The 25,140-nt window shown below is 31.6% G+C and overlaps 1 protein-coding gene and 1 long non-coding RNA gene across 2 annotated transcripts in view; one reads left to right on the top strand and one right to left on the bottom strand.

Moving 5' to 3' along the window:
* LOC135267209 (uncharacterized) overlaps positions 1-25,140 on the bottom strand; it is a 161,279-nt gene that overhangs the window by 109,545 nt on the left and 26,594 nt on the right. The window lies entirely within an intron of this gene.
* Positions 1-25,140, top strand: part of Shrm (Shroom) — a 139,052-nt gene that overhangs the window by 88,273 nt on the left and 25,639 nt on the right. Inside the window, exon 4 of the mRNA XM_008200870.3 lies at positions 2,937-4,052. Within this exon, the coding sequence (XP_008199092.2) occupies positions 2,937-4,052 (1,116 nt within the window). The remainder of the gene's footprint in view (positions 1-2,936; positions 4,053-25,140) is intronic.

Below are 25,140 nucleotides of genomic sequence, written 5' to 3'. Positions count from 1 at the left end.
AAATTCTTTTAGTATTTGGAAATGATGCCCTGATCACCCCATACTGGTAAGTCATTTAAAAAAATGATCCAGGTTATAATTGTTGTTTAATAAAATAACATTGACTTCATCATTCATATTTTCTTTGATATTCGCGCTTATGAAAAATAGCACTGGCGCCAATTAGCACGCTGGCGGCATTTGTTGCTTTTGTGCTCATTGTTGTCGAAGCTCTTGTAATTTTGAAAAATGTAAATAAACATTAAGCCGTGCGTTATTCTTTTGTGGATCAGATTAACTTCCTATTAAAGAAAAATTGCAACAATGGCATTACAAATAGTTGATAAGACTTTATTTTGTGATTTGTTACAGATGAGGTTGTGTTCTTGGTCTCTGATCGTTTCAATTCTTCATTTGGATTATAGTTTTATAATGCAAGTAGTGAAGTATTGATAAAACCAGCAATTTGGAGGGAAAATCGTTTTACGGTGTGAAAACCTTGTGGTGTAGTCTCAGATCAAGTTGTGATGCCGGGATGGCTATCGCTAGCTCATGCATTATTTCTTCCAACACATAATCATGTCTTTTACTACTATCATCAAGAAATAATCAAAATTTACTTTGGATTAAATAAAATTGACATCAAATGTGACAGCAATGACAGCTGTGTCATTCTTAGTCGACAGTTTCCAAGGTAATGGTACGCTCAAAATTTATACTTTTCTATTCTGCAGTGCAGTGTAGAGTTTAGTTTAATCCCAAATAACTAGAGAACGGTACAGTTTGACGACATGAAGCAAGAGTACCTTTTTTATTAAAAAATAATTGGGCTTTTGATTGTTGATATCAAAAATACGTGTTTATAGGCCGAAAAATTGAGTTATCACCTAAAAACTGGAAGGGCCCCCCTGTCACCGGAAATGTATAGCTTTTACAAGATTTCCATTTACACCATATCAAAGGGCGTCTTTGTGTCTCTTGGCATGCAAAATTTCATAATAATCGCATGAACGGTAACAAAAATATTTTCAAAAAACCATTTTTCCATACCAATTTCTGAAAAATTGTAATTTTCCTATTTTTTGAGGTGGGTCAGTAAATACTATCCCTACTATTTTCATTTTTAGAGGGGTATTCGTGGTTAAAATTATGCCACATATTTTTGAATCACCCGATATATTTTAAAATCTGTATTACGTTCACATATTGTGCTATTTAGATGTAGTAAAAATGTCATAATTCCGAAACCTTTAATTTCTGAATTAAAGATAATACACAGAAATCTAAAACTTGCAATAAAAAATTTTGCGCTGTTCTGTTTCATTAAATTCACGATATTCAAAACCGAAATCTCTATGAACTCTTCAAAATCAGACTGAACCAAAAGTGACCCACATAATTCGTGTTTGTGTTGGGTAGGTTTAAAAAAAAATACCACAAATAATTGTGTAAATATTTTAGCACAGTCCTATTTAACTCGTGAACAAAAATTGTAAAGAAATATGATCGCTGAGGTTTTTTCATCAAAATCTATTACATTGCTTTAATTTAAAATTTGTAAAAATAGTCACAGAAAAGCAGGTCTTTTTCTAAAAATAAATATTAAAAGAAAAAAATTGCAACGATTTTTTTGTCAAAGGTATGACAGAACTTTCTCAAATTTATTATTTATTATTTTTTTATTATTTAATAAATAAAATAAATAAATAAATTTTATTATTTAATAATTTATTATTTTCTCAATTGTAAAATTTCAAATAAAGTACTCAAAAGACGCAGTCACAGAAAAGCGGGTCTTTTTCTAAAAATAAATATTAAAAGAAAAAAAATTGCAACGATTTTTTTTGTCAAAGGTATGACAGAACTTTCTCAAATTTATTATTTATTATTTTTTTATTATGTAATAAATAAAATAAATAAATAAATTTTATTATTTAATAATTTATTATTTTCTCAATTGTAAAATTTCAAATAAAAAAAGTACTCAAAAGACGCAGATTCGTTTATGTTCTTTTTTTTTTTAACAGTTTTCAGACACTAAAGTGGCGCTTGCACCTTCTGTAAATACTCGTATTTCAGGAATATTTATAAACATTCGGATAAGGGATATTCAGTTATTTCGAGTTGTTTTAAGCTCTCTTATATTATTATTACCCTTTAAACTACATTATCCTGAGTAGAAATTGTCAACTTTGTCTTGGGGTGAATTTATTCTTGTTCAAACAAGGGAAAGTATACAGACTTCTCATACTCGTACCTACCTACTAATTTTGCTTCAACTTTATTTAAATGAAACAGAGTATCAGTGATAATTGTACGAGTATTTATTTTGATTATATCTAAGAAATTTTCAGAAATACACCGCAATTGACTGACATTTTATTACGTGTTTTATTAAAAAAAAATAAATAAAACAATATTGCTCTTTATAGACTATGGTGAAAACAAAAAACAAGGCCTTTTTGTATAAGTATTGATTACGTTTAATTTTATTTTTATGTTATTCAGATTTTTTAAAGAAAAAGAAAAGAATAATTTATGAGCTTATCCCAAATAATAGAACAAAAATATCTCATTCCAAGATATTGTCAAGATATACGTCTTTAAAGTAAGGTCTTTTTGGGTACCTATTTTACCCTATTTCCTACAGTTTTTTTTTATTTGAAGTAGTTTTTCTTGGTCATTATCACAATATACATATTATGTTGTATTAAAACTGAAGTCCAAAAAAAATCTAGAATTAAACCTTAAACACTTATTCTTGCAATAATCAGGGTTAAAAATCCTAGGGTGATTACAACCAGGCCTTTCCGTGCTGAAAAAACTACAAATTTTGCTCAAGTTATTTGTTTCAAAATGATTTTTCAGTTCCTAACAACAGTAGTTGAGACAAAAAAGGGAAATTTTCCAAAAAATTCCAAACTAATGTTTAATTAACGCTCTTTTTTCTTTTGCAGACTAAACCCCGCCTTGTCGGTCCAAGACCGCATAAGCGAACTGGAGAAGCAACAAAAATACTCATACTTAGACCCCGAGAAGAAACACAAAGTTCCTGACCCCACCCTCAAAGCCATCCAAAAGAAAGCCCTCTTATCATTCTACGAACGCCACCAAAACCCCAACAAGAACAACTGGCGCTCCGAACCCCAACTAATCCCCCAACCGCCACCACGCGTCAAAGTCCAACTCCCCTCACGTCGTGCCTCCTCCGCCTCCGACTACTCCTCTGGCAACAACTCCAAACGGAGCAGTTTGGCCTCAACCCAGTCCAAAACCACCGAAAGCATCAAAACCGTCCCCAAACACCAATACAGCAACTCTTGCGGAAGCCTCTCTACTGATTTACTCGGACCTATAATTGTGGGTCCTTCGATTTCTGTCGACGATTGGGTTCCGGATAACCCACCTGCCAGACCACCAAAGAACCCCCACTTAAGAACCGCTTTTCCGGATTTGTTCAACCAACGGGTGCCAAGCCCGGATTTGCCGCCGCCGTCACCGCCCCCAGTCCTCGAAGACGAGGTTTTCCATAATGACGATCCGTTGCCTCCGCCGCCCCCGGAATGCAACGATTGGGTTGAAGACAGTCAAGTGGCGGCGCCACAAGTCGAGAAAAATAAATCGCCGATTAAACAAACCGTCGGATTACCGGAACAATGTCGGTATAGTAGCGTCCGGTCTTCGATTAAGACCAGACCAGCTGGGCATATTATCCAGCAAGTGAGTAGTAGACCGTACAATGGAGGGCTGAATCAGTATGCGAAACGGTCAAGTACGAAATATCCAGCCACTCAGAAGCTGGTTCTGAATGGGACTGTGGCAGTGAGTCAGAAGGTGGTCAATGGGTCGGATCAGTACAGAGCGGAGCCTTTGAAACCGATCCAGAAGGAGGGCGATTTGAAAAAGGCGCAAAGGGCGTCGATTGCTGAAGGGTCTATTAAGGATGTGCCGCCACCGTTGCAACCGAGGCAAGCGAGGATTAATCAGAGTATGAGAGGGAGGATTTCGCATGCTGTTACTGTGAATAGTTCGCCCAAAGGGGAGAAGATGAGGGAAGGGCGGTCGCAATCAATGTGAGTACTTTTTTTTCTTTAAACTCAGACAAAAATTGCTTTCATTAATCTAGAAATAAATGTGCCTCAAATTCGGAAAACAGTTGACCTGTTTGAGTATTCTTAAAAAAATTGTTTTTCCTTAGAAAAATAAACAGAAAGCTATAATATAGGTGATATATTAAACAGAAGGAGGAAAAAAATAAATTTTGGAATTGTCAGAATTAAGAGCGATTTTTTTCTTTCGGAAGTTATTTATCATCTAGAGGTGTTCCGTCTAAACAGTGAGAGTTCTATTATATATACTCATTTGAAAATTTGAATCCAGCTATATATCTTCTTATTCTATTGGCTGCTCAACGAAAATAGGTTACATTTTAGGTTTATTTTGTTATTCTAAAGAGAACAATAGACTTTTGAGTTATCCCTAAGTTAAAAAAATTTCTTACTCGGCCTACTCCATCAAAAAATATCACTTTCCACCCCCATTTCCTCTTTCGGGACAAAAGGACCTACTTTTTAGATAACAATCTGTCAAAGAATAAAACGAATAAAATGGTGTTTTCTGATCAAGTCGGTGAAAAAATATGAAAGCTTCTCTCCCTTAGATGAATACATTAATTCATCTTCCGGAGAAAATCCATTGGGTCTTTTCTCCCTTGGTATACAAATTGATGATAACTTTATTAATATTAAAAAAAAGTGGACAGATTCTTCCTTTGGCGTTTTCAAATTTGGTTTATTTAAAGAACTTTCCCAAAAGAATTGGCTCAACTTTTTCTTTAGTAAATGAAAGAATGAAAATGAAAGAAAATTTATCTTTCTCTATCATGATTTTTTTGACATTGCTGATGAAATGATAACTGTTTTTGCACATAGAAATATTTCTCAACGTCTAAAGTGCTGTGTTATACTGTACCAACAAGTCAAATCTGAAAATTCATTTGATTCTCCATACAGGGAAAAAAACCTTAGGGAATAATAGCACTTGCCAAATAATAACGAATGGTGAAAAAAATATATACAAGTTTCGTAATTTCCGAGATATTGCGTGATAAAAACAGTATTAAACGTTTAAATTTCAAATAATACCCACTATTTTGACCAAGTGCGGTCTTTAGAATACCTCTGTTCTTACTTAATTTTATATTCGACTGTGATACTAAATTTATGTGAGCTAGGTTATGACAAAAATTAATTAAATGCAAAATAACAAAAAGGAAGATTTTTTTCTTTACGTTGATAAACCGGTAAATTAAAAAAAATTAAAACAATATTTTTCGAAAAAAAAACAAAACCTTGAATTTTTTTTCCATTTTCTTTTCTTCGAAAAATGCTATTTTTTCCAAAAAAATATTCATTTTCTTTTTTTTTGCATTTTACTCAATGCAGTGTCAAATTAAGAAAGTAGATGTGTATCACTATACTGAGCTTAGTCAAAATAACAAAATATTGTTATTATTTCAAATTTAGAAATTTCATAATTTGTAGTATAAAATTACGCAGTATTTTGGTAACTAAAAAACTGTTACTAGTTTTTTTTTTCCAATATTCGTATTTTTTTGGCAAAATCAATCATTGACTATGTTTATGTGTACTAAACTTAAGCTCACCCTGTATTTTTTTCTTGTTTCCATGCCAACCTAAGTTATGTTATGGCTAACAAATTTCTGAATGTCCATCCACAAAAAGTTAAAATAACTTGAAATTATCAGAAACACGTTATAGTTATAGGGAATATTAATACAGATGGATGAAGAATTAAATTTTTTGAAATAAAAATTGGGCAATTCATTGAGTTATCAATGTTATCATGTGTATTTGAAAATCTGGTAACAATCCCTAAAAATTTGGGGTTTGTTAAATTTTTTCGTAATTTGAAAGATCTAAGTTTTCTCTATAAAATGCTAAAATGCGATATCAAAATATTTAAAAGTGATAAAGTTATCAATTTTTAATGGGTACCAATTATTTTTTAAGTTAAAGTTTTTTGGATATGTTGAGATTTTTTTTCTTTATTTTGTCGATGTATCAAACTAGAATTAATACTGTAAGCATAATGTAATTTTAATTAAGTAATTGGGTACGATTGATTCTTCGCTTTAATTGAATAAATTTTTAATTTGATAGGTTCTCCGCCTTACCAGTTTTAATAATTACTAATTGGTTCGCATTATAGAAGTTCTATTATAAATAGAAAACAGGTGGTGCAATAAAGCAAAAAACGTGCACTAAAATCCTCTCACGTTTATGTCGCTAACAGAAAGAACAACTTTTTATATACAGTGTGTTCATATTTTTTTATTAATTGTTAAAACTCACTGGTAGTCATTTTCGAAATTTCTTTTCCACTATAGATGTAGTGGTGATTTCATTACACGTTTGGGAAAACTGTATGGAAACATTGGTTAAATTTGGAAATAAGAAACATTTTTTTGTTTTGCTCGCTGGTTTTGTCTGTTAGACAACTTTATATTTTCGAGTGTGCGCTTGGTTGCCGACCTCGAGCGCCAGCACATGATTTACTTCCAACTGCTTCTTTCTTTACTCGTGTCATAAACACATAAACTAATCGAATGACGTCCAATTGCAACCGCAATTATTCAAAATCTAATTGCATTTAAAACGATGGCAATTACCTTTCTGTTATGTTTATAATTAACTCGCGTTCGGTTTAAGATTATTATTTATGCGTCAAGTCATTAGGAATTCACCGCAGTATAAGAAGTAGAAGAAGAGACAAAAGACTTGGTAATTTGTTACGCACTGACAATACTAACAATTCAATTTATTTTAATTGTTGGGGATTATCAGTGAGTGACAAGTAATTATTATGAAAAGGAAGCGCCAACCAAAGAATTTGTTGTGTAATTATAAAATAACTCGACATTGCATAATAGTAAATGAAGTTTGTTATCTTAATAAGGTGTCAACGCCAGATCTTATCCCAGGGAAGGATACTTGATTGTCTCAACTTTGTTGAAAGTGACAAGACAGGAATTTTACGCTGATGTGTTGGTATTTGATAAATTTCGGTGATAAATAAAATACACTACTATCAAATTGTGAAAATCTTGTTTTCCCAGTGTGGAAAAATTGCTAAAATTTGCAATTGAGGTTGTTTAACTTATCTATTAATTTTTTCTCTACGTAAAGGTCTATTTAAATTATGTATTATTTTGCAGATTAAATTTCATAGTTACTAATTAAATTAGTATTAATATAAGATGAAGAAATAACGTAATAACTGTTTACCTTTAAACGCACATATTATATAAAAATACTTACAACTTACATACATGTTAATTATAGCTTTCCGTGTTTTTAATTATTCTACAAACAGAATGACTTCACTGTAAAATAAATAACTGTAGCATTTTTTGATACTATACATACAAAAATTACATACTTTATTTTTTCTCTAGTCATGCCAATCTTTTCAGAATTTTTTACAATTCCTTATAATTAAAATCAAGTAATTAAAAATACCACTATATATTAACAAAATAAAAATAACCTGTGGTTTCAATTAAATATATGAAAGCTTTGAACATTGAATAATAATACGAATAAAAGATCTCACATCTTCTATCTCCACATTTTTCAGTGTCGCCAACGTAATTTCAAAGTCTCAGTCACAGGACACCTGTGATGCTATCAGTGTCAATCTATCAACAATAGAAAGTTACCTAGTTCTACAGTTTAGATATAAAATTCGGTTTTGCCAAATAAAAACAATAATTTTTTCTAAATCCCGACTAGGTTTTTAAATCAAAGTTTCTGTATTTTTTTCTATAAATATAAGAATAATTTTTTAAACCTCTGAAGCTTCTTTTTTAAAATTTGCTCTCAATTACTTAGAAGAAATTAAATTTAGACAATGTGTAAATAATTAGCTTAGGTTACTTGAAACTTGGATAGTATTATTAGTCATAATGAATATTAAAAAAACCTTCATAGAAAAAAGAAAAAAGCAAATTGGAGTTTACATTAATACATGTTTTACTTTTGTTGCTTTTAAAATTAAGTTGGCAACAATAAACAGAAGTAAAAGCAGTACAATTGCTGTCCAATGACAGATTCTATACGTACAGGGTTAGACTATAAAAAGTATTTCATAAAAATTGATAATCACATCGAATTCTGCGTTTGCTATTAAATACTTTGTGTTTTTTTCTGTGAGTTTTTGAAGCTTTCCTATAATTAAAATTAAATAATTAATATCACTTTTAATTAATTACTATTAAGTTTTTGCAAAAAATATTATTTTTTGTGATTTTAGATATATGATGCTTAAATCTAGATTTGTGATAAAAGTCTGTAAAAAATGTCGCTTGAAAACATATATCATTGTTTTATCTCAAAATAACACTACAAATCATAAAGTTTCGATTAATACTATTTTCATATTTTGAATTTTATTGCTACCAATATTCTTAATTAATTAATTTTAATTATAAGAAAGAGTACAATAATTCTGAAAAAATTAACACACGTAGAGAAAAACAATAAGTATTTAATAGCAAACGCTAAATTCGGTGCGATTATTAGTTTTTGAGATATAGTGAAAGACACTCTTAGCAGACCCACCCTGTATATTCCTTGTTTCCCTAATATTGCCAATCTAAAGTTGGTATATATATTTGAATTTTTCTTTAGTATTTTTGAATGTTAAAACAAAATGTTAAATGTTAAAATAAAAAAATTTTTTTTGTTTTTTTTTTTTGAGTAAAAGCTGCAATAAAACGTGAACCACTCCGAATATTGTAAATTCATTACAATACCCACCAATCATTACAAAATTAATTTTCTTACATCGACCTTATTTTGATATTTAATGACAGCAATAAATTACGCAAGCTACAGCACTGATTTTACTTTATTTCTGACTTTGTTTCCGCACGATAAACCGAATTGTGCTGAATTTTGCCGATTTTTTCGTCCACAACACGCAATAAATTTATTGCAGCGATTTTCTGGTGAATTATTTATTTCGATAATTTCCATCCGTGACATCAGTGACCAAATTTCTCCCGCCCAAGCAAGCAGTCGTCACGCAAATTTATTTTGAACAGTTATTTTTCGTAAAATTTAAGTTGATAAACTCAACACACATGTGATTTCGGTCGCGCTCCACCTGCATTTCCGGTGGAACCGCGTAATTGTAACAAGCACAGGTTATCGTCCCCGGACGATTCCGGGACCAAAAAGTCAAGGTTACATTTCTTCAAAGAAAGTTTGAATTTACCACGCAAGTGATAAATCTCGATTTGCACAGGAATTTGAAATGTTTGGAGCAATTACTGGCGTTTTTCTGGATTAATCGAAACGTAATTAATTTTGACTGGAAAAATGCGCGTACGGAAATTGTTGACATACTCAGTGAAGGAATAATTTAATGTCTGGTTCGATTTGTCCGTAAGGATATTGGCCCCAGTTTTAGTTGTAAAATCTCATACCTCGGCAGTCGTCCGGTCGTATAATTAAAACATTTAGCTAATTGAATTACATAATTCAAACACGTTCACATTCGAGCTAGAGGATTCAGAAACAGGAAGACGGAGAAAGTCCGTCTTGTGGAAAAACGGAAAATAATTGCGAAACAATTCGGTCCCGAAACTAACTGTCTAGAGCAACGACCGTCACATTCTTCTAAATTACGCGAGAAGTAGTTTGACCTTTTTGAGCAAATAAATCTCACAATGTCCTCAAATATGCAAATTCCGAATCTTTCCATTTACATACAATGTGAGCATAAATGTGGCAAAATATTGGCGCTTTTTGGATTTTTTTGCCTTGACATGTCTGAAAAATTTTGACGCAATAAATAAGCAAGGGTTCAAGGCGCGAGTTTGTTTGAAATTCACCGAAAAAGTGAGACGTGGTTTGCATCACGATAGCTAGGCCGCTTTATGGTCGTTTTGTTGCCATAATGCATCTAATCGTGACACAAATAGAGTAGCGAAAGTTCGCATGACATCCCATATGGTCGATGGGTTAGAAAAACCGGGCTTTGTGATGGAAGGGTCCTTGAAATGTGTGGCAGGACATGGGCGGATTTCAAATGGGTTAGCTCCATTATTGTACAAATTTAATTAATTACTAATGTAACCACCTGGAGGGTTTTCAACTGTCGGAATGATGTTGCAAGAACTTAATTAGGGCTTTGGGTGGCCTATTTTGGGCAATGGAAATTATAATAGTACTTTGTACTTTCTATTTGGCAAAAAATAACCAAAAAAACATTTCAAGAATAAGAACAATTTTTTCTTATTTTCTGTTCAAAAACAAAATTTTGTACACCATAATTCCTCTAATTATTTATTTATTTATTCCAAATTTAAATAAAAGGAGGCCAATGTGATATTTGCAGTCTGTGCTTGATTAGGTAAAAAATTTCTTGATATTATTTTTTTATATATGCCTAAGTTTTTTACCATAATAATAAGGGTATATTCCTTATTGTAATAGAATGTAAAATTGCTCTAATTGTATAATTAGTTTCTATGGTGTTGGCTTTTTATAGTTTGTTTTTATTAAACGCATATTACCTTTTGGGGACATAAAAAAAAAGAAAGTAAACACAAAGAAATACAAAAAAACATTTTGAAACGTAGCATAAAATGATAAATAAACATAAACAATACAATTTAGAAAACAATGTTAATGAAAATTAAATAAATAATAATAATAATAATACCCACTACAAAATCTGCTCGTACAATTATTGAATTGATCATTATTTACTTTAAAAACTTTTCTGAATAGAACGACTTAGAACCGTAGATATTTTTTCAATCCTAGTAATATTTTTTAAAAATGTGATTTAAAATTGTCGTCTATTAATTTGTTCTTCTGTTACTTTTCCTAATCACTTTTCTTTATAATACCTTATGAAACTTTTTAGAGCGCTTAAAACAATCCCAATTCAATTATTATTTTTGAAATTTATTGTTTGAGAGGAATTGAGAAATCATTAAAATAGTTAAACGAGTTAAAAGAGTATTTTTTCTTTTTCTACAGTTTTAGCACGTTGTTTAACTAAAAACGCGATTTTTTGATAAGTTTGTTCAAAATAAGTCGAAAAGTCAAAATAACAGTTATAGTTTTGTCATTGAGCTGAAAATTTACTATGGACGAAAACTACGAATGCATGTTTTTTTTTCGTGACAAAAGTTATTCAGTAAATTTTTGCTAAAAATTAACCGAAAACCTCAAAATAAGTTAAAAAATGGCAATTTTTGAGCATTTAACTATTTTTTTGAAAATGCAGTGCTTTAGAAATGTTGCTAAACCTGACTGAAATTTCAATAAATTGATTCGAAAATGATATGATTTTAGCATTTTTTGCGTTATATGAGCACGTTTGTTTTCTAAGAATGACACAATCCATCAAAAAGTGACCTGTTTTGAACTTAAAAATTCAGTTTTCGCGAAAGTTTAAAAAATCGCAGAAATGGAACAAAAATCTTGACGTTAACTTGCAGGACATCTTGTTTAAAAAATTTGCAGAATCTTCAAAATTTCTCAAAATTAGTTCAAAATGGGACAAATTTTGCATTTTTTCGGTGTTTAACCACAACTGCAATAAAAATTCAGTTTTTTGCGAGAATCTAGTAAATTATGTCAAAAATTACACGTGTTTGCCAGCTTATTACAAGTTGTAGAGTCTGAAAGGTAATCAAATATAACTACTGACTTTCTTTTTTTTGTTAAATATTTTCCCCACTTATCATCTCAAACAATTTTTTTTTCTTTTTTCTGGATAATTTTCGCCTTTGTTTGACTTAAATAAACAGTTCATATGTCCATTTTTTTCATCCACCATCTAATCCAGGTAATATTTTCGTCAACAAGAAACTCTGCTTCATCTTCAATAAAGTCTTCATTCTCTTCGATTCTTTAAGACGACTTAGTCCTAACATCCTAGATTTGCACATGACGCTTTTAGTTTCTTCAGAAACAAAGCAAAATCAAAGTCTATCTTGTGTATTTCTTTTCCTTTCTTTTAGGTCATCAACTTTTTATTTTTTATCGTTATTATTTCTCCATCGATTGTGTTCACTGATCATTTTCTGAATGTTTTTATTGATATGAGATATATTTTTCCGTGGAGTGTGCCCTTCTTTTGTTGTCTTTTATCCAACCCTGGCCCCGGATCTGACGTTTATCGTGAAAGCTGTGGCCCCATTTCGCGCCAGGTCTATTGTCATGAAAACCCCAACAACCCAGACAATAACCTCAGTCAAAGCCGTTCGAATATTCGACAAGGCCGTCGCGTCGCTCGGTACCATCATCATCCGAACAAATGGACCACGAAAACACGTGCCTGGAATCCCTTCCGTTTCAATTACGGCCGACCTTTCGAGGGAGCCAATTAATCGAAAATTTCACAGCGAGATTTTTCGAGTCGGAGAAAGAGGGAAGTGGCAACGCTTGAGTGAAGAAGATGTGGCACGGACCATCGAAGACAAAGAAAATGAATACAATTCGTTACAACCACCGTATTTCCTTCCTCTTGTAAAGATATGCACAGTTGTTTTTTCTCTCCTCACTGATTGACAACATTTCGGCCACGGTCTGATTGGCTTAATCGGCCGATGGTCTCAATCTAAAAATACGAATTTCCTCTCCGTTTCGTCAAAAAACACCGATGGCCTTGAATGCCATTACGGTATTTATTTTAAGTCGGTTCTAATTACATGCATGAGCTGATAAATGAACGACTAGCTGAATTTTACATGGCTTTGTGTCGATGGAAAGCGACGTGATACGAATAACAAGTCTGCTTCGAGGTGAGGTCCACATTTGGTCGCATTTTCAAATCAAAAACAATTAAAGGAAAATAAAGGCTCAAAAGTTGTAAAAATACACTTTTCACACTTTTCTTTTTCCCCTTTTTTGGTCTTCATCTACTGCTTCCAATAGGTAAAGCGCTATGGAATTAATATGGTTGTACCGAGTCAGTTAAATTATGAAACTAGGGTAAATAAGAAAAAAAGTTTGTATAGATCTATGTCCGGAAAATTGTTTCTCTAATTTGCTTTATTTTTTATCTTGAAGGTATAATCTATTTTTTATCCATTCTGTGTATTCTGTTCCTCCATTACAGTTTAGCTTTTATCCTCTTTTCAAATTGGCTAGATTAACACGTTGTTAAGAGAAAACGGTTCTAACCTACGGTATAAACATAAAAAACGTTGTGCGCCAACTCTAAATCTTAATTTTTTTTATCTTATATTTTCCATTCCATAGGTATTGGCAAGTATATTTCTCTATCCTTTATCTACCTTCTATTATTCTATGTCCGGAAAATTGTTCCTTAGATTTATTCTATTTTCTGTCTTCTGTCTTCTAGTATATTTCTTACCTTCTCTTTGTTTTCTGTTTCTTCTTTACAGTTATAGCTTTTATCCCCTTTTTCTATATGACCTTTATCTTTTATTTTTTATCTATACACCTCCTGTTTCTAGGTCCAGAAAATTATTCCTCTAATTTGTTCTATTTTCTGCCTTTTATTTTGTATAATTTATTTCCTCTCCTTTCTCTGTTTTCTGTTTCTCCTTTACAATTTAGCTTTTTTTCCCCTCTCTTCCATATTTTCCATCTTCTATTCTCTATTCTATACTCTGTTGTCTATCCGAAATAGGATAGGTATTGTCAAGTATATTTATCTATTCTTTATCTACCTTCTATGTCCGGAAATTTGTTCTGATTTCTGTCATTTATCTTGTATAGTCTATTTCCTACCATTTCTGTGTTTTCTGTTTCTCCTTTATAGTTTACCTGTTATCCTTTCTCTTCTATGTTATCTTTATTTTCTATCTCCTATTCTCTACCCGAAATCAGATAGGTATTGGCAAGAAAGTACAATTCTCTATTCTTTATCTACCTTCTGTTCTATATCCAAAAAATTGTTCCCTAGATTTGTTCTTTCTTTACAGTTATAGCTTTTATCCCCTCTTTCTATATTACCATTATTTTCTATTCTTTATCTATATACCTCCTGTTTCTAGGTCCAGAAAATTATTCCTCTGATATGTTCTATTTTCTGCCTTTTATTTTATATAATCTATTTCCTCTCCTTTCTCTGTTTTCTGTTCCTCCTTTATAGTTTACCGTTATCCTTTCTCTTCTATTTTATCTTTACTTTCTATCTCCTATTCTCTACCCGAAATCAGATAGGTATTGGCAAGAAAGTACAATTCTCTATTCTTTATCTACCTTCTGTTCTATATCCAAAAAATTGTTCCCTAGATTTGATCTATTTTCTGTCTTCTGTCTCTTAGTGTATTTCCTACCTTCTCTCTGTTTTCTGTTCTTTCTTTACACTTATAGCTTTTATCCTCTCTTTCTATATTACCTTGATTTTCCATTCTTTATCTATGCACCTCCTATTTCTAGGTCCAGAAAAGTATTCCTCTAATTTGTACTATTTTCTATCTTTTATTTTGTATGCTCTATTTCCTATCCTTTCTCTGTTTTCTGTTCCTCCTTTACAATTTGGCTTTTATTCCCTCTTTTTTATATTTTCCATCTTCTATTCTCTATTCGATACTCTGTTGTCTATCCGAAATAGGATAGGTGTTGTCAAGTATATTTCTCTATTCTTTATCTACCTTCTATTTTATGTCTGGAAAATTGTTCTTCAAATTTGTTCTAATTTCTGTCTTTTATCTCGTATAGTCTATTTCCTACCATTTCTGTGTTATCTGTTCCGCCTTTATAGTTTACCTGTTACCCTTTCTCTTCTATGTTACCTTTATTTTCTATCTCCTATTTTCTACCAGAAATAGAATAGGATAGTTACTAGCAAATAGGTACAGTTTTCTATTCTTTATCTACCTTCTATTCTATGTTCCTCTTATTTGCATTTTTTCTATCCTCTATCCGAAATCAAATGCTGCTCTTCTTCGCTATTCTTTCTTAAATCCTTCTTCGGTCATCTTTCCTGTCTTCGTATGTACTATATTTTTTTCTATTTTTTTTTGCTCTCTTATCGCTTCTATCAGGTTGTCTTCCCTTCTCTGTTTTCTCTGTCAAAGAAAATCAGAAAGCATTCCCTCACATAGGTCTATAGAATTTTTTTAAATTTTGACCTGAGAATCTACGATCTAAAGAATCACTTTCTAAACTCGTTAACGTTATTTTCCAGATATCCGATATTGTTCATTGTCTAAAATTATTTCTTCAAAGAATGATTTGCTTTTAATATCTCGATCCCCATAAAAATCAAATCTTCAAAAAAACAGTAAAAAACAGACTACCCTTTTTTATTTAGCTAATTTCCTCCGTTATTTATTGCTTCAAGAAAACTTAACTATTCAATGATTTTGTTTGTTAATGTTTAATCGATTTTCTCCTTTGTTGGTTCTTTGACAGCTGACACGAAACGTGTCCCTTGAGTGCATTATCCCCCCTGGTGTTAGATTTTGCTCCAAAACAGCTGTGCTTCATCAGCCTCGAACCCTCTTCACGTCCTATTATTTATTACCCTTTGCTGCTCCCACCTTGTTGAAATGTTGGTTGTTTGAAGTGAAGGTGACACTAATTAAAGAGTCTGTTTCCCTATCTAGCGTTAACACATTATTTATGTTCCCCTAGACCACCAAAACTTGCAATTTTGTCATTCAAGATTATGACACGGTAGCGTTCAGTTCCGTTAGCTTCTGTACACGCCCATATCTTTATTGAATTAATTTAGCAGAATGTTATATCGAGCATAACCGAATCATTAAAAATGCTTTAGAGAGATAATCGTCGCCTAGTCGTCCGACGTCGCATTAGCGGTAGCAAACCCACATAAACACAACTCGTTTCTAATTACATGTGTGCAAAAACAAGGAGTTTTTTCATCGGCGTACACATTTTTATTCGTTCGACCTCGTATGTCCTTCATTCTATTTACTGTACATTGCGTGCTTCTGATGCAAAAGTGATAGTTCACCGAAAGAAATTTAATTGCACTGACGCTTATCTGAACATCCTTTGTTTCTCCCGGCAAAAAAGGGACCATTTCTCAGCTTCTACTGATTTCAGGCCTTTCTTTTGTCAGATATGATTATGCGTTCTGGCACACCTCAAATGTAATTAACTCTACACCAGAATAATCATGTTACCGTTACTACTTCGACTTTGACAAGGACGAAGAAACCAAGTTAGATTGTTCCGAGTTTTGGTCAAAAGTTTCTCCTTCAAATAAGTTGGCAATAATTGCTCTCGAAGCTTGATTTAGTGTTCGTGCAGGTGCAGATTAGAATAATTGTATATGCAAGGGAAGTTTTTTTCATCTCTTCCAACGTATTATTTATACCCGTGATCGGTTTTTGATTCTTTTTCCCCTCTGTTGTAATTATAGGGGTTTGGTATCGTTCGGGTTTGATCAGGACTTATTTTCAAAGACATATCTGCCGCTTAATCGCTAAACCATCGATGACGGCGTTTAACAAGGACGTTTAAATATACCAGCAGGATGATTTTTTCGCGCAATTTTAAAAGTTGCACACCATCAACAACATTGCCAACGTTTGACTGTGATGGATTCTTTGACGAATGATTCACTGCAGGATTATACAGCGCAAGAAAATCGTTTATCTTCGATCAGGAAGTTTATTAACTTTTCGGTTTGTGTTCATTACCGGGTTTTCAAACTAATAAATTCCAGCGTTCGACACAAAAGCCGTTCTGTCGGTAATTTATTTGCTCAGTCTTCAACACATTATCACATTAGTGAACAAAGATGCGCTTCTTAAGCTGAACCAAAATCCTGAATTTTTCGACTATTTTCATTCTTCAAATGTGGGTCAGGAAACGATTGATTTAAAGTTTTTTGCGATTTGTTTGTTTGGAAATTTATCAACGTGTAAATGAACTAAAATGGAATTCAAGCGATTTTCTAATTAAGTTTTTAGTTCGAGATGATGTCACTAACATTATTAACATTTTATTGCCATTTTTGAATTAAGAGAAAATAATAAAATCAACATTATTAATCGAATTTGGGTTCTTAAGTCATTAGTAACAATAATAACCGACAGTAATTTGGTTATCTTTCAAGAATTATTTAGGAAAAAGCCACTTTTTTTTAACAAAAGGATAATTAGGTCAGTCGACGTAATTACATTTAGATAAAATCAGTTTGTCCCATAACAATCGAAAGAGGACAAGAAGAAAATTTCTTTTGCTTTTCGAATACTCTCTCTTATCCCAATATTTAGAAAATTTTGGGTAAAATCAATTTCAGAATTTTATTAATTAACTAAATTAGACAATTAACTACAGACTTTACCAAAAGTGACGAAAAAAAGTCGTTAACTTTGTTAGAAATAATTCTATAAATTCTATAAAAACAAAAAAACATTAATGAACAAAGTGAACAAAGTTACTGGGAATTCTACCCAAAAGGCTTTATCTTTTTGTTCTTGCATTTCAGAATTTTTTAATTAACTAAATTAGACGACTATTTTTGGTACTTCTAAAACAGAAATAAACAAATATTGCCACAAACTACAGAATGAGTAACGCACAAAAGTCATTATCTTTGTTATAAATCTTTTTTTTTTGTAAATGGTATTTCTTGACACATTTTATTGGTACCTTTAATTGCTTTTTGGTTAATGATGTACTTTTTTAATTTTTTAAATGACATTTTTGATTACTGTTTTCGAAAGTATACCCTCTTCTCTATCTGGTAAGTAAAAAAATTTTAAAAACACAAAATAACAATGTGAAATAAGTTGCTGGGAATTTTACCAAAAAGGCTTTATCTTTCTGATCTTTCATTTCAGAATTTTTTAAAGCAGAAAATATTACCAAAAATACAAAGTGAACCAAAAGTAACGCACAAAAATCATTATTTTTCTGAGAAATTATTTTTCAAAAAAATCCTCGAACTTTTTGTAAATGGTATTTCTTTACATATCTATTGCTTTTTTAGTAATGAACTAATGACGTGATTTTTTATTTTTTAAATGACTTGATTTCTGTTTTCAAAAGTATACTCTTTTGTCTTTCTGGTAAGTAAAAAAAGTTACTGGTAATTTTACCCAAAAGGCTGTACCTTCTGTTCTTGCCTTATTTATTTAATTTTTTTTATGTTTATGTTTCACAGTAAACGTTTTTATGCAACTTATTTAAAAAATATAGAAAAACATTTAGCCTTTATATAAAATAAAGTAAGAACGAACGAAAAGACAAAGCCTTTCGTGCTTTGTGCCTTTTATTTTTATTTAATTTTTTCAACAGTAATCAAAAAAAGTCGGTTGGCCTTTAAAATAAATTAAAAATGACGTCGTAAATGTTGCTACTACCTCAAGATGACGCATTTATAAAAATAAGATGGGACTATTCGAATTTTTTTTCGAAAAATAATTCATAATAGAGATATGAATGTTCCTCTATTTTGTTCCAATCTTTTTTTTAATAGATCCATTTATAAAATTTGTTTGAAAATTTTCTTTTAGACTTGTTTGTTTGTGGCAGGTGTAAGCAAGTAATTTTTATAAAAAATCTACAAGATTTTGCAGACTTTCTTTGATCTTGCCGATATTTTTATCCAAGTTTTAGAAAGAATTTATTTTTATTCGGAGAGAAATAAGGAAGCACTTGCTCACAAATTCCCTCATAAAACCATCAGCGCCGTTGTAAAAATACACACTTCATGAAAAATTCAATCCGAACACATTGTTGCAAAACAAACAAATAACAAAATCTATATTTCTCTCATTAGTTGATTAAAAGCGGTTACTGGAATTTGATTAATAGTGGGGAACAGTGCTTTCAAGGAAGTAATACGTTCCCACAATAGAAACGATAAATTACGGAATGCCTGATTCTGAAATAGATCGATATTCAGCAACAAAAAATCAAACCAAACCAGCCAGGCTTTCTAATCCTGAAATTAATCAAAATTTTTAAAGCGCCACTTAATATATTACGACTCGACTTCCATCTTATTAGTTACGTAATTGATTTAGGTGCTCAATATGAAAAAAAATTATGTAGGAAACAATAGTGGTCCTGAAGTGGCGCCTTGCGGGTACCCCTTCCCCAGTTAGCGTTTGGTCAAATTTTGCAATAAAACACTGTATTATTCGTTATTATCTCAAAAATAGAGATATTGCCGGTGGCGTTGCATCAAATGGCCAGTTTTGAGCCCATGCCAGTAAAGTACCTCCCTTTCACTATAGCTCGGGGTCAATCTTTGGTCCTGTTCTTTCGCGTTGTCCTCCCAGCTCCCCATCTTCGTCGAGTGGGAGGACGCGAACGTTTCGCAGGTAAACGCTTCAGCTGCAACAGTTGACAGTTAAAAGTCGGAGCGGTTGGTACGCGTGTGTGTTCAGTGCTGTGTAAAACAGTTTGTCAAAATGGTTTTCGGGAGTACCAACAAATTTCGGATACGGAGGTATTTAGCCCTTGAGTTAGGTCCCTCGATGATAATTTCCATTTGCGACAAGTTAAAAGAAAGTTAACTTTTACCCGCATCATCATATGGAGAATGCATCGAGAGAAATCTATAAATTCTCGACAAAAACGTGCGATTTTACAGTTTTCTAACGCATCCCGCATTATTATTCTTCTTGGGTCGTTGACATCCAGTTTTTCAGGAAAAATCCTGATTTTTCGCAACGCTGTGAGGGGTAAACGAGACGAAGAGTTTTTGTTTCCTGTAATTACCGAGTTTGATGGCTTGTGGCCACAGTTAAATGCTTGTTTAGTATCCTCTCCACATGTTGTCTACCAATTAAAGGCCTTTGTTCCGTCATTTTCTTCAAACGAAAAATTTTAACGTTGCGAGATCCCGGTTCGCCAGTTTTTAACTGTGAACTTGAGCACTTTAACAACTTCCGTCCATTATACGAAATTGGAGAAAATTAAAAGAGGCGAAGAAGGTGGAATGTAAACAATGCATTTTTCGTCTGTTTACCTTTGTCATTCTACGGTAGCTTGGAAAGTGTTTCTAGTTTCAGTAGTAATTGTTACTAACTTTGTTTTAAATTATCGACAACGATAAAAAAATCAATGAAACTACATTTATTGTTTACTGAATGACGTCAATTAGCAATTGCATCTTGGTTTCTCTGTTTAATAAATATTTCCCAACGTAAAGTGAATACAAAAAAAAATAAAATAAAACACACTTTGCCACAAAGTAAGAAATGTGGAAAGTATTTCAAAAAAATTAAATTTGACATCCTCTACTTAAAGTATGTTCCACATAAGTTTTTCTTCTCAAGTTCTTTAAGTTTAAAAGAAACAATGTATTATATACAAGAACTGTTTAAAACATTACTCTTGCATTTTACAGTTTTTTTCAAAATTATGTTGAGATTAGTTATATAGTTATAAAACTGAGTAAGAAATTTGCTATTTTAATTAAAAATATATTCCGAAACAATTAACAAGTATTAAACCAACGCAAAGTGAGTTTCAGATATGAATTAAAATTAAAATTTTAATTTGATTTGTTTACGGACAACCGCATACATTTGCTGACTAAATATTAAAAAAAATGTATTTGATTTGGATTTGTAATTCTTTGAATAACTAAAGTTGTAAAGATCCAACAACAATCCTAACTTGGATATTAATATTAATAAAATTAAAAATACATTTAAATTTAAATTATGTTTTCTAGAAAAAATACGGAAAAAAATTATTGCTAGCCCAAAAATTGTCTTCGGTTCAATTTTTAATTAATTAATTAATTAATTTTGAATTATTTTTGCCAATTCAACAATGTGTTTTTTGCACAAAACTACATTCAAATTTCTTTTGCCTGATTTCAGTGCGATTATTAGTGTTTTGAGATACAGAAAAAAATTTTTTGAGCATACGCACAGTGTACAATGTGTTTTTAAATGATTCTCATCTAGTCGTCTGTCAATTTTTCAAATAAAATCAGAAAATGCCGCTTCATATAACTAATGATAGGCATTTAAGCATCAAATATTACCATTCTCCATTTATTAAGTCCCCAATTCGGAAATAAACTTCAATAATAAAAGTGTTTTCCTATCCTACACGGTGTAACAATTTAGTTGAATTTTAACGAAATTTTTAAAAGAAATTAATTTAATTACTCAATTAGTTGAGCAGAGCGGCACAGATTTTTTTACATGTAAACCAATTTCAAAGTTAACTAGATGAGAATCATTTAAAAACACATTGTATGTGTTGTTATTGATTTTATTCTACACAAAATTCAAAATAGTAAAATCTGGTGATCAGAGAGAGAATGAGAGAATTTTCTGTTATTGTTAGAATGGTCTTGACAACATCATTTCAATCAAGTTTTTTAAACAGAAACTTAAAGAATTCAAAAATTGAGTCTACACTTTGAAAAACATCTTCCCTCCTGCTATCATAATCGTTTGAAAACCAATTATTACGAAAAAGTAGTGTTTAATGGTCTAGAGTTAAAAAAAATCAGTCCAGTCGTGGCCAATGAAATTTCAGTTGGCAACATTAAATTAGTAAAAAGAAAAGAAATGAGACTGTCATTTGTCAAGTTATTACCAAATTAATTTTTTAGTAATAATTTTTTATATTTTCTGAACCTTTTGAGCTATTAAGAGCCTGAGTATTTTTCTGAGTTTTACTTTATTATTTCGTAATTACAAGTATTGCAATTGTTTGCGTACTGAGATCGCTATTAAAGCACATGAATATTAATTTTGTCCAAGGCTGGTAGTATTATCAGATATTAAAAAATGAATTTTTATTATGATTTCAGAAATATTTAAACAAATAAGCAATCTGAAGAAGATTCTTCCAATTCATCAAAGTTTTAATGTCCCCCCAAGGCTTTTTCTTGTTTCTGACCACTTAGTGTCACTACATTACACGTTATCGCAGGTCTTCCGGAAGAAGTCTTAAACCCACTCCATATAAATGCGTGTAATCAAAATACGGAAATTATTGTAAGAGTATGTTTATTAGCGGCAATAAAAGTGGCATGAATATGAATTCCTGCAGTAGTTTATGCCAATTCCTGCTCCGATTGCCAATCGTCCATCTCACAAACTATAATAATTCTAAAACGCCTCAAGACATCCTAAACTTATCCAACAGCAATTTCTATGTGGGTGCAAGAGAAAAAAAACTTAATCAACGCAATTAATTCTGATGAAACAATCAGGGACAAACAAGATTGTGTGAAATTCCCTCCCGATGATGCCACTCGCTCAAGTTTAGCGACCTCTCTCAGAATCCAAATAGAGAAAATTGGTGAAAAATCCGATTTGAAGTAAGTGTTCCGAACCAGTAGCTGGAGCAGCATATCAGACTATGCGGAAGTTATTAGTTGTTACATGATCACGCGAATTCGCAATCATCTGCGCCAATGTCATAACATAACAACTCGCCGCCGTGATAAGAACTGGACTTTTTGTTGGTCGCTAACCCAGAATCCATACTTGGCAATTAACAGTATTGTGTAACAGTTAATTTCTCCCGAAACGACGCTTTTTAGCCGGATCACTGATCTGAATTGTTTCCAATGTCGAATCGATTCTTCGCGCTTGTTTACCGAGACTAGATTGCAAATAAATAAATCAGAGCGAAAGCGCATACGCTGGTTGCAACATGCATTTCCCACAAGTTTCGATTTTTGAAGTTTTGGACGCTATTTGTATTTCCTAGCCTGAAAGGTGAACGACTCGTGAATTTTTATTCGGTGCTATCAGCTACTTAAGTGGAACGTTGCAACGGGTAATATACCTTGATAACGACCCACCCATCGAAGTACCACCGCTTTTTCACGTCAAACTGTATATTCTCAAACGAACTTGGGAAAAATCTTTAGTTTTATTTAAAATTTTCCTAGATTATTTTTTAGCTTGTTTCTGTACTCTTTTCTAGATTTTTTTAAGATCCCTTTCTGAAGCAGTCTATAATCTTTTTTCTCCATATGCTTCTTTATAATTATTTCTCCACTCAAAAATTTTTTAAACACTTCTTCCACTTCAAAATTTTTCGAAATTATTCTGTAGCATAGATTCTCTACTCTTCTCTATGTTTTTATTAGATTCCTTTTTGAATTATTTTCTAAACCCTTTTTTATGTTTTCATGTAAATTTTTACGATTATTATTATACCACGAGTGAAAGCAAGTGGTTTATCATCCACGAGGTGAAATAAATGAACCGATTTACACGAAAATCTGTTGAATACAACATTTTATTTTTCGATTTAGACTCAACAAGGCTTAAAATTGCTCTAAATCTGCTAAAAATATTCTGACGTTTCATATTGAGAAATGTCAAAAAATTGTCAAAACTTCCTTACACAGGAGAAAAATCGTAAATTTTGACAGTGTCGAAGGATAAAATTATTGTATGATTATTATTATTAGTTACTCATAGTTGGACTTTGCCAGAATTACAAAATAATTACTTAGGAATTACTTAAAATAAGTCTAACTCATTGAATTTCTGATGTATTCAGAAGTAAAATAAATCCGATTTTTCAAAAGAAAATCAAAATAATGTAAAAAAATCAAACTAAAGAATCTACAGACGGCTTTAGACAAGAATCAAAGAAGAATCCTAGAGAAGAGTAATCTGGAAGAGTTCAAAACAAAACTAGAATTTTGAAAATCGCCAAATAGAATCTAAATAAGAATTTGGAGAATGTAGATGAAGTATTTTAAGAATTTTAAAGAAAAAAATTATAAAATACTCTAACGAGAAATAGAGAAAAACACAGAAATAATAATAAAGGATAATCCAGAAAATTTTTAAACACAACTTTGGAAGAAGTTGGGATAAACGCAGTCTAATCGAAAATTGAAGAATCTAGAAAATAATTGTTTGTAGAATGTAAAAAATTTAAATTTATTTAAAAGTGATTTTGTGAACATAACAACACTTACAAAATAATTACTTAGGAATTACTTAAAATAAGTCTAACTGTAACTGATGTATTCAGAAGTAAAATAAATCCGATTTTTCAAAAGAAAGTCAAAACAAAGTAAAAAATCTAACTTTTCATCAATAACTGTGAATTTATTAATCGCTCTTTCTTTTTAACGTAGCGTCCTTTGTTTTGAAAAATCAGACTTACCTACTTTACTTATGATTTTTGAATACATTGGAAAAACATTTAATTTAGATTCTAAATCCGATTTTTTTAAAGCAATGGACGTTACGGTCAAAATCAGGACCGATTTTTCAAACATTTATTAATTATTGATTAATTGGACTTTTTTTGATCATAGTGTCAATTTTTTGAAAATTTTGAGTTACTTGAGAATACATATTTTACATTTTTGGATTATTTCCAGTAATGACTTTTGTATTTTTTTATAATTTGGTGCCTGAACAAAACAGGAGTTACTTTAGAACTTACTTCTTCAAAGAAGAATGAGGTGTGAACGTATGAGCTGTAACAAGTTTCTCAAACATTAAAAGCAAATTAAGTAGATTTTGCTTGAGTATTTTACTTTCATCAATAAAAATATTTGGGTAATGAAATTCGAGCGGTGGCAGACTGAAGCAATGAAAAACCCCAAATTTGCAATCGTCCAATAATCGTCAGGATTAGAAAATCTCTCATTACAAAATCTTGTTTATTTCTTGTTTTATTGAGATCACGACAAGGTCAAGAATGTTGGATATTTGTGAATCACTAACTAGATTTTACATAATCTTGCAAGTGATGTTACAGTTGATCTTTGAAGATCGTAAAAAAAATCCAGTGAAATTCCTTCGATTAGTTTTGCCATTTCTTTCGACCAGGAAAAGAATGTTTTCGTGGGATTCCATTGTGATTGAAATTAGTGTGAAAGTGCCAGATATGCGAGCATTTTATGTAAATGCGTACCTACATGGAAATTCCTCAACAATGTTCACCGGAAAATAGTCAATTTCCAGTATAGACTATCTTTATTATCTTGTTAAAACAAACTCTGACAAATTTCGCTGTCACACATTTGCAATTACAAAATGCATTAAATTTATTCGTGCTCGTTAAGTGGCAATGTCTTTAAGTACTTAATGCAGTTCTTGCCACACGTGCCTCTTCACCTTGCCCTCTTTCGCCTTTTTTTCTCATTGCACAACTTTTCCCAACGTTTCGAATTTTCACCGAGAAAATGACGCAGGAGGGA

The sequence above is a fragment of the Tribolium castaneum genome, chromosome 1 (assembly GCF_031307605.1).
Source record: "Tribolium castaneum strain GA2 chromosome 1, icTriCast1.1, whole genome shotgun sequence".
NCBI lineage: Eukaryota > Metazoa > Arthropoda > Insecta > Coleoptera > Tenebrionidae > Tribolium > Tribolium castaneum.
Note: the sequence above shows the minus strand (reverse complement) of the source record. Positions and strands in the feature narration are given on the sequence as shown.